The sequence below is a fragment of the Saccostrea cucullata genome, unplaced genomic scaffold (assembly GCF_032062105.1).
Source record: "Saccostrea cucullata isolate Sc308-1 unplaced genomic scaffold, CSIRO_AGI_Scuc_v1 ctg4219, whole genome shotgun sequence".
NCBI classification, from domain to species: Eukaryota; Metazoa; Mollusca; class Bivalvia; order Ostreida; family Ostreidae; genus Saccostrea; species Saccostrea cuccullata.
Genome location: NW_026930574.1, coordinates 29,988 through 44,329, shown reverse-complemented (window position 1 = coordinate 44,329; position 14,342 = coordinate 29,988). Strand labels below are relative to the sequence as shown.

The 14,342-nt window shown below is 34.7% G+C and overlaps 1 protein-coding gene across 1 annotated transcript; it reads right to left on the bottom strand.

The window, feature by feature from the left end:
• Positions 1–88: 88 nt before the first annotated feature.
• On the bottom strand, positions 89–3,057 carry LOC134229135 (uncharacterized; the record flags this gene model as incomplete). The annotated part of the gene is made up of 3 exons (XM_062710847.1): positions 2,881–3,057; positions 2,513–2,747; positions 89–217 (listed from the first exon to the last, which is right to left on the bottom strand). Coding segments are annotated over exons 1-3 (541 nt in total), but the record flags the coding sequence as incomplete, so codon positions are not given.
• Between the last annotated feature and the right edge of the window lie 11,285 nt (positions 3,058–14,342).

The following is a 14,342-nucleotide window of genomic DNA, read 5'->3' as shown; positions in this document are numbered from 1 at the left end:
AAAAAAATGGTAAACTCCAAGGTGGAATAAAATTTGATTTTTAGTTATTTAACTATTAAATGATTTTTATCTTTTTTCAAATAATTACCACACTCCCTGTTGGTAACGTTCAGTCGGAACACCTCTAAAGATGACACAGAAGACGAGAGTTTTAATTGTTCAAACTGAGTCTGTTTGAGTTCCGATTGTAGGTCCTCCATTGTGTTGTTCATATGATCTGTAAAGATAGAATAACGAAAGATGAGTAAGGTAAAATTATTTGCCACTGTTTTCGTATTTTAAATCTTCTGTCATGTAGTTAATTAAAATGTTATCGTTGTTTAAATAGTCCCCTACATACCGGTGAAAACAGAGGGGACTATATATTTCTTATGCATCTGTCTGTCCGTCACTTTGCCCGTCCGTCCGTCAGTCAGTCTGTCTCTGTTGGTTGTCTGTCACACGAACGATGTGATCCACCTCAATCACAATTTGAGGGAAAAAAACATCTGTTTTAACACCGTGGGCCAAGGGTTGATGAGTAAAGTAGTGTATTAGAAACCTTTAATGGCTAGCAAAGATGGGGTTATCCGCATTTTTTATTCTAAAGGTTTCCTATATTGAGCTGATTTTTGGTAATTGACTTTACCTTCATGAGTTTAAGATCAAGTCTGCATTTTGTTCCGCTTCAGCATACATAAAGGAACCAATGCATTTTCAATTTTTAAAGGGAACCAGCTGGTTACGCTTGCCGGTAGTGTACATGTACTAATATTGCTAAGGCAACAAGCTAATTCGGAGAATTTGAGCCCCCCGCTAAGGGAAATAAAAGAAGACCATGTGCAGCATGTGCAGGTCGGAGAGGAGGGGGGTCGGATCCCTCCTGACTGAATTTGTAGAATTATTAAATGTTTACATGTATATTGATGCAAATTAAAATGCCAATATGGATATAAAGATTTGATTTATGTATGATTAAGAATGATTTGCTTATTCTTTATTATGTGTAAAAATGGTTCTTTTTATATAGAATATTTATGACACTGTAATGATGATTTAATGAGTCTGTACAAGCCAGATGTCATATCTTTTTCATATCACATGATACTGAATACTATCATTTAGTGAAAAAAGTATTTTTTTTTAAAAAGAAAGAAAATGGATCATCCGGGATTCGAACCCTCGACCTCTTGCATGTCAAGCGAATGACATACCACTACAACACAGAGCCGCTTTATGCTGTCGGAAACTATACGCAAAGATTAGGTCACATACATGTATGTATTTACGTTCGATATTGTCAAAATTTAACACAATGCATTATGTCTAAATCAGCCTTTATTAAACAGTTCTAGACTAAAAGATGTAATAAGATTGAAAAGTTCGCCGACAACTTGTATGATATGTAATAATTCTCCACATGCCCCTGTGCTTAAAATAGTGCCAAGTGACACTTAATACTAATTAAATAAACGGGGCAGAACACTTTGAGAGGGATGAGAGAGGCCCTAGGGAGTTTTGGTACAAAAATTCATTGCAAAAGCTCAAGATCTTCTTGAAATATCGCCCGAAAACAATAGTGTTACAAACAGAATGTATAAATGTACGACCTTGAACTTTGACCTTTTGACCTCAAAATCAATAGAGGTCTTCTAAGGCCACAGGGAGTTATTCTGTAAAATTTCATTGCGAAAGCTCAAAGGGTTCTCGGGATATCGTGCAGAAATGAAAGTATTATAACAGACAGAATTTGCGAATTTATGACCTTGACTTTTGACCTTTTGACCTCAAAATCTATAGGGTTCTTCTTTAAGCTATAGGGAGTTGCTATGCAAAATGTCATTGCAAAAGCTCAAAGGGTTCTTGAAATATCGTGTGGAAACAAAATCATTACAGACAGACGGACGGACGGAGAGATCCAAATTAATATCCCCCACTTTTCAAGCGGTGGACAATGTACACTCCCAGAATGCTTTTGTTCATGATAGTGAAACTAACTACATGTTGATGTTTTATTCCCAGGGAAAAAAAACAAAAGTCTCTTTTACGTTCGCTGTAACTGATTTTTTGAAAAAAATATCTCCGAAATAAACATTCAACAAACATTTCAAATTCCACTAAAATATCAAGCATTTGTCCAAGATGTTAAGAAATAAGATTACGAACCACAAATTTAAAAAAGGGGAAGACGTTTCAACTAGCCAGGATATAAAGTACTATAAAATTGAATTTTTAGTAATTTAAAATACTGTGAAATCACTAATTTTTGTAGAAGTTTCATTTTCGCTCGTGGTTTTCATGATATGAAGAGACCCAAGAATTTATGTCCACCTCGAAATGCATATTTTCACATATAAAGTACTACTGCACAATTCTTTAACCACGAAATCAAATCCCAACAAACAAAAATTTTTCCTCAAACCACATAAATTTGACCCATCGAAAATATGTGATTTTACAGTATAGAAAAAGTTATAAATCTAATTTTTTTTCCATTTACTAGATATCTAACATTTCTTTATTTTGTACTCACCAGATAAGGAATCTGTCATGGTCTGTTGACTTTTCTGTAGGTCAGTTAGAGCCAAACTCAGTTTATCGTTGGCTGATCTCAGTTCTGTGTTATAAGCCTCCAGAGAATCATTAAGTCTCCCTGATATCAACTCGTATCTGTTGTCAATGAGTTTCGGAATATTCTTGTCGATTTCCAGACTGTGTTTATGGAGGTCCAGAAGCGCAATAGACAAATACTTCAGTCTTAATGTCTGCTAAGAAACCGGATGTGTTCTGTTCAAACATTTGTTTTTCCTGTAACAGCCGTGTTTCGAACACTCGGCGCCTGGCGTCAACTACTGTTAAATTTTCTTTTAAAGACTCAATATTCTCATTACATATGGCTACTTTGTTGCTTAATCGGTTGTTTTCCAGCTTTAGTGATCGCACCTCTTTCTTCAACTCGGCGATTTCTCTGGTGGTTGTGTCTTTAAGCGAAGAAATCTCACTTTCTGAAGACGCAAGATTTTGTTGAAGGGACACCATGTCTTTCATCAGTGCATGGACATTTTTCACCAATGTCATTCGGATCAGGGTCTCTTGATTTAATAGCTCTCGAAATACTGTATACAGGGAAATTTTCGATACCGTTTTATTTTCGCCCCTTTCGCCCTCCTCTCATCTGGGCGAATTTAAAACGGGGCGAATTAAAAAAATACAATATAATTTCTTAAACAAAACTATGATTGGGCGAATTTAAAACGGGGCAAAATTGTTTGCAAGTGTTAATGGGCGAAAATAACCCTGTATACAGTACGTCGACGTGTTTAGTATCAAGTGAACCGAAGTCTAAGTCTGTTGAGTTCTTCATATTGCCGTCTGTTAGAATTGAGAAAGCGTGGGACCAACTCATTACAACGAACGAAAAACACGACAAACGCTTCATGTTTGAAAAATAATTAAGAAAATGAGACAAACTGGATGCTAATCACTTTTTATACCGACTATAAAGGTGTCTCTGATTAGTGTTACCCCCCCCCCCCCTCCATCAGTGATCCAAACGAGGCTTATTAGAACGATCGAAAAACTTGGGAAACGTTTCATGTTTGAAACAAAATCAAGAAAATCGGGCAAATTGGATGCTATTTTACTTTTTATACCGACTATAAAGGTGTCTTTAAAAATACAAAAACCCCATCCAAAAATCTTTGATAGCAAGTAAATCAATAGTTTTCTCTCACGTCACAACAAATTACATCAAAATTTCTGCATGATGGCTAAAATGACAGCAGAACTTTTAACATGTATTGTAAGACCTACAACAATTTTCCACACGGTAAATGTACTGTATATGTGTATAAAAATACAGGCTTCATATTTTAGCGGCTTTGGCACAGATTGATGCGCTAATTCATGAAAACCGCTAAGAAATCATATATAAATACAATATAAAATGCGGAAGTTTGTAGTGTGTAGCACAAATTGATTAATCCACCAAAAACACAATACCCAGTGATTGCGCTTAATTTTGAATACGCCCATTTATGTACATATGCAGTAATTTAACTGCTGGATGTAAATCCAATCCCAATAAACTTCAAATAAATGCTTCATTAAAGAGTTATTTAGCATTTAATATTTCATTGTTTTATGTACAGTAAAATGGGACTATTAACAGCAATTACTGTGAGAAAATAATACAACACTACATGTACATGTATATACTAATGCATTAATTGTATAAAAGTTTGTGTGAATGTAAATGAACAATGTACAAGTAACAGCTTTTTAAAAAGCTTGCCTGACTAAATCAATCAATATCTGCATGAGGAGTGATAAACCTTTTGAGCAATACTTTTGTGGGTTTAAAATATGTCTTTACTTATATTTTGAAAACCCCCTGTAAATGAAATCCTTGATTTTATTTATCTTACAGAAGAATCATCGAATCATCTATTACACTGCATACTTCAGAGTTGGCATTCTGTTGGGAGGGGGGGGGGGGGTCTGCAAATGGAGTGATCTGTCCTTGGATGTAAATTAAAAGTTACATTACACCTATTATTATACAATTTCAATTATATCTGTAATGAAATCAAGCATTGTAAACATTTTAATTTAAAAAATGGAAATTAAAAAATGCACATTTAGTCGGAGTTACTTATTCCACTGAAGTAAACAGTATTAATGTGTTCATTTTTTTTCTTAAAAAGGGTGTATGTGCCATATATTGAGAATGAAATAAGGAAATTCAATATTTAGGCCTTTGTGAAACAAAAATACAAGATTTTATATTGGTTTCTAATAGGGATGTCAAATCGGTCAATTTTTAATACTCGGTTACTCGGACGTTTTTCTGATCGAGTACCCGGGTACTCGGTAAAGTCTAAATTTTAAATATGAAGTAAATTGATAACTGTAAAACATTGTAAATTCTTGTAGAAATAAAATCACATGTTCTGATGGGCAGTAAATGTGTTGTAACAATTATGACCACTTTGTGCCCGACGAAATTTAATCTAAAATTTCCTTAAGTTCAATTTATTCATCAGATAAATACGAGAAATAAAATCATAAATGGTTCCAGTGGTTTTGTTTTAAAAAAAACCGAATTGTAATGTAACTCTTTGGTGCGTTTAACGTCCAAGTGACAAGTCGTCAGAGCTACAATCGTGTACAGTATCAACTTTATCAAGTTCTCCTGTAACAGAGCGGATTTACGATCTTCGTACACTTTTCGATCCTACATGTAGATTTCATAAAATTACGAGACGGTATATATGTTGTAGTTTGGTGCAACGGTGGACATAAGATTTTTAAAATATTTGCATGCAACAATTTGTATTAATTGGCACGTAACCAAACGCATTCATATCAACAATCGCACGTGCAATATTGTCTGTTCTCTTTCTTCAAGAATTTACGGCTTCTGGAGGACAAAATTATCTAATTTATTTAAACATAATAGACCTTAAACGATGTTCAATGAAAACAAATAATTAGAGCAAACTAAACATAAGGGTAGAAGACAGCCGAAGGTGAGAAAAGCCAAGTAGGTAGCAGGTGCTTGGTCTCGGTAATTACTGCATAAACACTGCCACAGGCGATAACGGTCATTTAGAGGTGCAGGAAACCCGAATTACTGTATGTACAAGTGCACTGAAAATTTTACGTTTTAAAACCGATGTTTTAATGCATTAATAAATAAGCTTAGAAATATTAAAAAATATACATCCGAGTAACCGAGTACCGATTTTAGTATTCGATACTCGGACGTTCGATCGAGTACCCGGTTAACCGGGTACTCGTTGACAACCCTAGTTTCTAATCTATTGTGTGCATCTGAAACGGGGATACAAATGCTCATGCATCTGGAGACCATGACTTAAAAGTAATGACTAGATGCTATGGCGTAAAAGAAGTCACCCTTTTCGAAATATAAATGGGCATGAGTTATCGTTCATATATCGAAAAAATTTAAGTTATCGTTCATAAGAAAACTGTTTCTTTTAACATGTAATAATTACAATGTCATCACTCTCTAGAGACCTATTCACTCGTACATGGAATATTCCATATATCATGTGTTAATACGTCATAAACAGTGTTAAATAAAATAAATATTCTTTAATCATATTTATTCGATTAGTAGTTTATATTTATTTCATATGTAATTTACAATGGGGTTATTATATATAAATCCCTATGCCGAAAATTGGAAATGTCAGTATATATAAACAATTTATCAATATAAATTAATCATCAAACATGGATTAATTATAGATAATCGTGGATTGATTTTAATGAAAAATAAAAGGAGTTGAGGTATAGTACTTGATATATTTTCTTTCTATATATTTATTTGTATTTCGGTTAATGCAGTTTGGTTGTTATGTGTATTGCGAATGGAGAATGCACAGGGGGGAGGGGGGGGGGGGTATTACCAACTGGAGACAGGCATCTATCGTTAAATGTGGTCATGTAAGAAACGAAAACCAAAGGTGTTTAAATGCTGCCTTAAGATCCTTGCTCCAATTTTTCACTCATGGGAACACTAACAATTGCCGTTGGAAAGCTGCTCGACACCCTGGGTCATTGAGCAGTGAGGGACCTTTTTCGTGCCAGCACCAACAGCGACAGGGAGGGGTGGAGCGGTTGTTTGACAGAGTTAAGGAGCCAACAACCACACTAAAATTATTGAATTATTATATCTTATGCATATATTGTAAAGAAAATGGGGCCCTGGTCCCCTCCACAGTGAGGGACCTTTTTCGTGCCAGCACCAACTGCGACAAGGGACCTCGGTTTATACGGTCTCATTGGAGGACCGGTCTCCACGTCCTTCAGAGGGATTCAAACCTGCAACACAAGGATTATCTCCTTAATCCGCGACTTTAAAGCAGACTTTCTTACTACTATTTCACACGGCGACGCAGATTTCAGTGGCGAATCCAGGAATCTTGAAAAGGGAAAAGGGGGAGGGGGGGGGGGGGTGCTGTTGTTTACCAGAGTTAAGAGTTTATCAGTGTTAAAATATACAGAAATATAATAAATATTTGTTGATAATATTTATTCGATTGGTAAATTACATTTTATTAAACATTATTGAATTATTAAATCATATGTATATATTCGACAGAAAAGTGGGCCGGGGTGGGGGAGGGGGGGGTGTACTACCTGTAAACTAATCCGCCAGTGTAATTGAATGACTATTATACTGAGGTTGTGAGATAGAAATAATTATTTTCTTATTTTAATTAGAAACTTATACCTATACAACAACCACTTGTAAGAAATCTGGTATTGTTTCACATGAATATCCAGGTTAGAGATAAGACTTAATTTCTCACAAAACTCAAGTTTTTTTTTCCCCGAGGCATATCCTAACGCAATAGAGCAAGGGATACGTAAGTCTACAAAACCTACATTTTTCGCTATTCGGCAGTTACTACTTTTCTGGGTCTGGTATACCTGGTATTTCACACTAGGTAATTCGAGTGAATTTTTTTTTTCATGTGATCCAAAGTACAAACATATGACATTAAGCTTACTTTATTAATATTTCTTCACTTAGGGCAGTGATGTTTGTATAATACTTGTTGTAAAATATGTTTTAAAAATTAAAAAAAAATTAATAAAACTAATTATAAAGTCCAAATTACTAGATTTCACTTCTTATCTAATGACCATGTATTGAAGGGCAGCCCCGCGAGAATTCCGAAGCATTTAAGTTATAATGTGTAGCGACCATTTTACGTACCTAATAAATGAATGGTCTGATAGTTTAAATCTTGATAGAATTTTGAAGATGGTATCAAATAATGCTTCACTGAGAATTGTACAAAACTTTGATTTTTTCAATTCAATTCAATTAATTAATTGCACCTTGAATTTTACATTAATTGAAGTTCTATGGGCTGCACATGTTTTATTTAAGATATTGTAAAAAGTTATTTGATTTTCAAACAAATATCTTTGTAAATATTTGAATAAACTATATCTTTATTAAGTTATATACAAAAAATAATGACTCCTTTACCGCAGACAATTTGAGAAATAATAAATTTTCTTCTTTTCATCAAATGCAGATAACTCTTCATAAACGTTTAAGGTGGAATGTCACACCAACTTTTTATTTTATAGATCTTTGAGTCATCCTTTTTAAACAATGGTTTCAGCATGAAAGGCTGATATTAGCTCTTGATTATTTATATTACTTTTTTGGAGTTTGACCCATTTGTCATGAAAATTTTAAACTTTTACTTTGGCCATATCTTTTGAACAGTAGATGCCAAGACATTTATACTTCACATATGTAATCTTTTTTGAAAGACCTTTCATTGGATACCAACAGCCTTGATCCTTTGACGTTGACCTTGTAGATTTCCGTACTTGTGAAGAAACTTTAACCTTGGCTATAACTTTTGAACGGTAGGGGATAGGACTTTCATACTTCATATACATGATCCTTGTGAGAAGTTACTTCATTGGATACCAAGGACTTTGACCCTTTGACCTTTGAGATTGACCTACTTTAAAAAAGAAAACCTTGACCATAACTTTTAAAGTATTATGGCTAGTGCTTTCATACTCAACATATTTAATCCTTGTAAGAAGTTACTTCATTGGATACCAAGAACATTGACCCTTTGACCTTGACGTTGGAGTTTGACAGACTTTTTAAAAAAATAACCTTGTTCATAACTTCTGACCGGTTAGGGCTAGCGCTTTCATACTCTATATAAGAATTCTATGTGGCAAGACCTTTCATTTTGATACCAATTACATTGACATTTTGGCCTTGACATAAGAAATTTTTGTACTTATTAAAAAAAAACTTTAACATTTGCGTACTTTCAAATTTCACAATTGATTTCCTTTGAGAATACCTTATTTTTGGTACCTATTAATTAAATTTGCATTTAAGAAAAGTTTAATCTTTACTATGTCGCCATACATCAGTGTTACACAAACACATCTTGTTTATTAGGTATTCATATGATGCATTCATTTACAGCAAATTGTTTAAAAAGAAAGCATCTAATTTGAATGTAAATAATCATAATCCTACATGTCATTCATTGCTGCTGATTTATTTCAGATTGAAATTATTACCATGATCTTAAAAGGGTTTTCCTACCTACCTGTAGCTTGTACTAGCTAAAAATTCGACATCGAACTCGGCAAATTCTTCCCTTTTACGGAGATTTAAAAAATAAGTATAACCTGAAGATATTTCCCAGATCTCAGAGCTTTTCTCACCTACCTGTACTTTGTACCAGATAAAAACGCGGCAAAATATTCGTCATATTCCTACCTGTGTTTCATAGATGCTGATTTATTTTATGCTGAAATTCTTACCCTGGTCTTATTTATGTACAACTCCTTATCTGTTACTGGATGATTCAAAAGATAAGTTTAACATGAAGATATGTCCCTGATCTCAGAGCTTCCTCTCACCTACCTGTACCTTGTACCAGATAAGAATACGACAAAATACTTGTCATATTCTTACCCGTCTTTCATAGACGCTGATTTATTTAATGTTCAAATTCTTACCCAGGTCGTACTAGGCAACTCCTTACCTGTTATGGAGTTTCAAAAGATAAGTTTAACATGAAGATATGTCCCTGATATCAGAGCTTACTCTCACCTACCTGTACCTTGTACCAGATAAGAATACGACAAAATATTTGTCATATTCTAACCTGTCTTTCAAAGATGCTGATTTATTTTATGATAAAATTCTTACCCTGTTATCTTACATAGGCAACTCCTTACCTGTACCTTATGGAAAATTCAAGATTCATAGATAGTGTTTTATCTACATTGTATTTTTTAAGAAATCTGACATGAAGATACCCTGTCCTTATCTCATGAGCTTTCTCTCACCTACCTGTACCTTGTACCAGATAAGAATACGACAAAATATTTGTCATATTCTTACCTGTCTTTCATAGATGCTGATTTATTTAATGCTGAAATTCTTACCCTGGTCTTACTAGGCAACTCCTTACCTGTTATGGAGATTCAAAAGATAGGTTTAACATGAAGATATGACCCTTATCTCAGAGCTTTCTCTCACCTACCTGTACCTTGTACCAGATAAGAATTCGGCAAAAAGAATTTGTCATATTCCTACCTGTCTTTCATAGTTGCTGATTTCTTTTATGCTGAAATTCTTTCCCTGGTCTCACTAGACAACTCCTTACCTGTTATGGAGATTCAAGAGATAGGTTTAACATGAAGATATGTTCCTGATCTCAGAGCTTTCTCTCACCTACCTGTACCTTGTACCAGATAAGAATACATAATATTTGTCATATTCTTATTTTCTGATTTATTTTATGCTGAAATTCTTACCCTGACCGTACTAGGCAACTCCTAGCCTTTTATGCAGATTCAAAAGATAAGTTTAACATGAAGATATGTCCCTGATCTCAGAGCTTTCTCTCACCTACCTGTACCTTGTATCAGATAAGAATACGACAAAAAACTTGTCATATTCCTACCCGTCTTTCGTAGATGCTGATTTATTTAATGCTGAAATTCTTACCCTGACCTTACTAGGCAACTCTTAGCCTTTTATGGAGTTTCAAAAGATAAGTTTAACATGAAGATATGTCCCTTATCTCAGAGCTTTCTCTCACCTACCTGTACCTTGTACCAGATAAGAATACGACAAAATATTTGTCATATTCCTACCCGTCTTTCATAGATGCTGATTTATTTTATGCTGAAATTCTTACCCTGGTCTTACTAGACAATTCCTTACCTGTTATGGAGATTCAAAAGATAGGTTTAACATGAAGATATGTCCCTGATCTCAGAGCTTTCTCTCACCTACCTGTACCTTGTACCAGATAAGAATACGACAAAATATTTGTCATATTCTTACCCGTCTTTCATAGATGCTGATTTATTTTATGCTGAAATTCTTACCCAGGTCTTACTAGGCAACTCCTTACCTGTTATGGAGATTCAAAAGATAGGTTTAACATGAAGATATGTCCCTGATCTCAGAGCTTTCTCTCACCTACCTGTACCTTGTACCAGATAAGAATACGACAAAATATTCGTCATATTCCTACCTGTCTTTCATAGATGCTGATTTATATTACACTGAAATTCTTACCCTGGTCTTACTAGGCAACTCCTTACCTGTTATGGAGATTCAAAAGATAAGTTTAACATGAAGATATGTCCCTTATCTCAGCGCTTTCTCTCACCAACCTGTACCTTGTACCAGATAAGAATACGACAAAAAATTTGTCATATTCTTACCTGTCTTTCATAGATGCTGATTTATTTAATGCTGAAATTCTTACCCTGGTCTTACTAGGCAACTCCTTACCTGTTATGGAGATTCAAAAGATAGGTTTAACATGAAGATATGTCCCTTATCTCAGAGCTTTCTCTCACCTACCTGTACCTTGTACCAGATAAGAATACGACAAAATATTCGTCATATTCTTACCTGTCTTTCATAGATGCTGATTTATTTTATGCTGAAATTCTTACCCTGGTCTTACTAGGCAACTCCTTACCTGTTATGGAGATTCAAAAGATAAGTTGAACATGAAGATATGTCCCTGATCTCAGAGCTTTCTCTCACCTACCTGTACCTTGTACCAGATAAGAATACCACAAAATGTTCGTCATATTCTTACCTATCTTTCATACATACTGATTTATTTAATGCTGTAATTCTTACCCTGGTCTTACTGGGCAACTCCTTACCTGTTATGGAGATTCAAAAGATAAGTTTAACATGAAGATATGTCCCTGATCTCAGAGCTTTCTCTCACCTACCTGTACCTTGTACCAGATAAGAATACGACAAAATATTTGTCAAATTCCTACCTGTGTTTCATAGATGCTGATTTATTTTATGCTGAAATTCTTACCCTGGTCTTACTAGGCAACTCCTTACCTGTTATGGAGATTCAAAAGATAAGTTGATCATGGAGATATGTCCCTGATCTCAGAGCTTTCTCTCACCTACCTGTACCTTGTACCAGATAAGAATACGACAAAATATTTGTCATATTCTTACCTGTCTTTCATAGATGCTGATTTATTTTATACTGAAATTCTTACCCTGAACTTACTAGGCAACTCCTTACCTTTTATGGAGATTCAAAAGATAGGTTTAACATGAAGATATGTCCCTGATCTCAGAGCTTTCTCTCACCTACCTGTACCTTGTACCAGATAAGAATACGACAAAATATTTGTCATATTCTTACCTGTCTTTCATAGTTGTTGATTTATTTAATGTTGAAATTCTTACCCAGGTCTTACTAGGCAACTCCTTACCTGTTATGGAGATTCAAAAGATAGGTTTAACATGAAGATATGTCCCTTATCTCAGAATTTTCTCTCACCTACCTGTACCTTGTACCAGATAAGAATACAGTAAAATATTCGTCATAATCCTACCTGTCATTCATAGATGCTGATTTATTTTATACTGAAATTCTTACCCTGATCTTACTAGGCAACTCCTAACATTTTATGGAGATTCAAAAGATATGTTTCACATGAAGATATGTCCCTGATCTCAGAGCTTTCTCCCACCTACATGTACCTTGTACCAGATAAGAATACGGCAACATATTTTTCATATTCCTACCTGTCTTTCATAGATGCTGAAATTTTTTATACTGAAATTCTTACCCAGGTCTTACTAGGCAACTCCTTGCCTGGATTTACCTTTTCATTTTTTAATTGTTATAATTATTATTAAATTAAATAATTTATTTGTCTGTTTATTTATGAATATCATTTTCTTCATTAATTAATTATTCTAATGAGTAATTAATTCTTCCATTATTAATTAATTAATTATGGTTTTTGCATTATTTCTAATAATCAAGTAAATGTTCGATTTACTGATAAATAATTTATTTATTTATTTATAATATTTATTCCTTTTTATTATTATTCTTTTAAGATTAATTAAATAATTTATTTATTATTTTAATTATTTTTTTATTTATTTTGTTATTTACTTATCTTTTGTTTTATTTATTCATTTATTTATACACTTATTTATTTATTATTTATTCATTCCTTCATTTATACTTTTTTTGTTATAGACAGGTTCTGTTTATGTATTGCTAGGTTTTAAGTTCCCATCACCAGGGTTTGTATTCCCACCACCAGGGTCTATATACCCATCACCAGGGTGAATATTACCTATCACCAGGGTTTGTATATCCTTCACCCGAGTCTGTATACCCATCACCAGGGTTTGTATACCTATCACAACGGTCTGAATACCCATCATCAGGGTCTGTTTTATCTATCACCAGGTTCTGTATAACCATCATCAGGGTTTGCATTATCTATCACCAAGGTCGGTATATCCATCACCAGGGTCTATATACCCATCACCAGAGTCTGTATTACCAATCACCTTTGTCGGTATACCCATCACCAGGGTCTGTAATACCCATCACCAGGGTCTGTATTACCCATCACCAGGGTCTGTATTACCCATCACCAGGGTCTGTATACCCATCACCAGGGTCTGTATACCCATCACCAGGGTCTGTATTACCCATCACCAGGGTCTGTATACCCATCATCAGGGTCTGTTTTATCTATCACCAGGGTCTGTATACCCATCACCAGGGTCTGTATTACCCATCACCTGGGTCGGTATACCCATCACCTGGGTCTGCATAACCCATAACCAGGGTCTGCATACCACTCGACTTTATGAATCATTTGGCACAGGTTCTATATATCCATCACTAGGGTCATTATTTATTTCCAATCATCATTCAAAGTTTGTATATTTATATCTAGGATACGTATTACCTGTCATACCAGGGTCTACAAACCCATCACCAGGGTCTGTATATATCACTTTTATCTGTATTAACAATGGTGTATCAGAAAGAGTCTGTATTTGCATTTGGTTTTTAATATAACCAAGAGTATGTGCATCGCAGAGGGCCTGTCAAGGGTCTCAGTATCAACAAGGGTCTATGACTCTATGTATCACGCAGGGTCTTTGTCACCAAGGGTCTATGTATCATAAAAAGTATGTATATTATCAATGCCCTGTGTTTCACCAACGGTATGTGTATCACCAAGGGACTGTGTCACGAAGGTTATGTGTATCACCAAGTGCTTGTTTGTATCACCTAGGGTCTATTTGTCACCAAGGGTCAATGTATTACCAAGAGTCTGTGTGTCACCAAGGGTCAATGTATCACCAAGGGTCTCTGTATTAGCAAGGGTCTATGTATCACCGAGAGTCTGTGTATCACCAAGATTCTGTTTATCTCCAAGGGCCTTTGTATCACCAAGGGTCTATGTATCACCTAAGGTATATGTATCAGGGATGGGGTCAATTA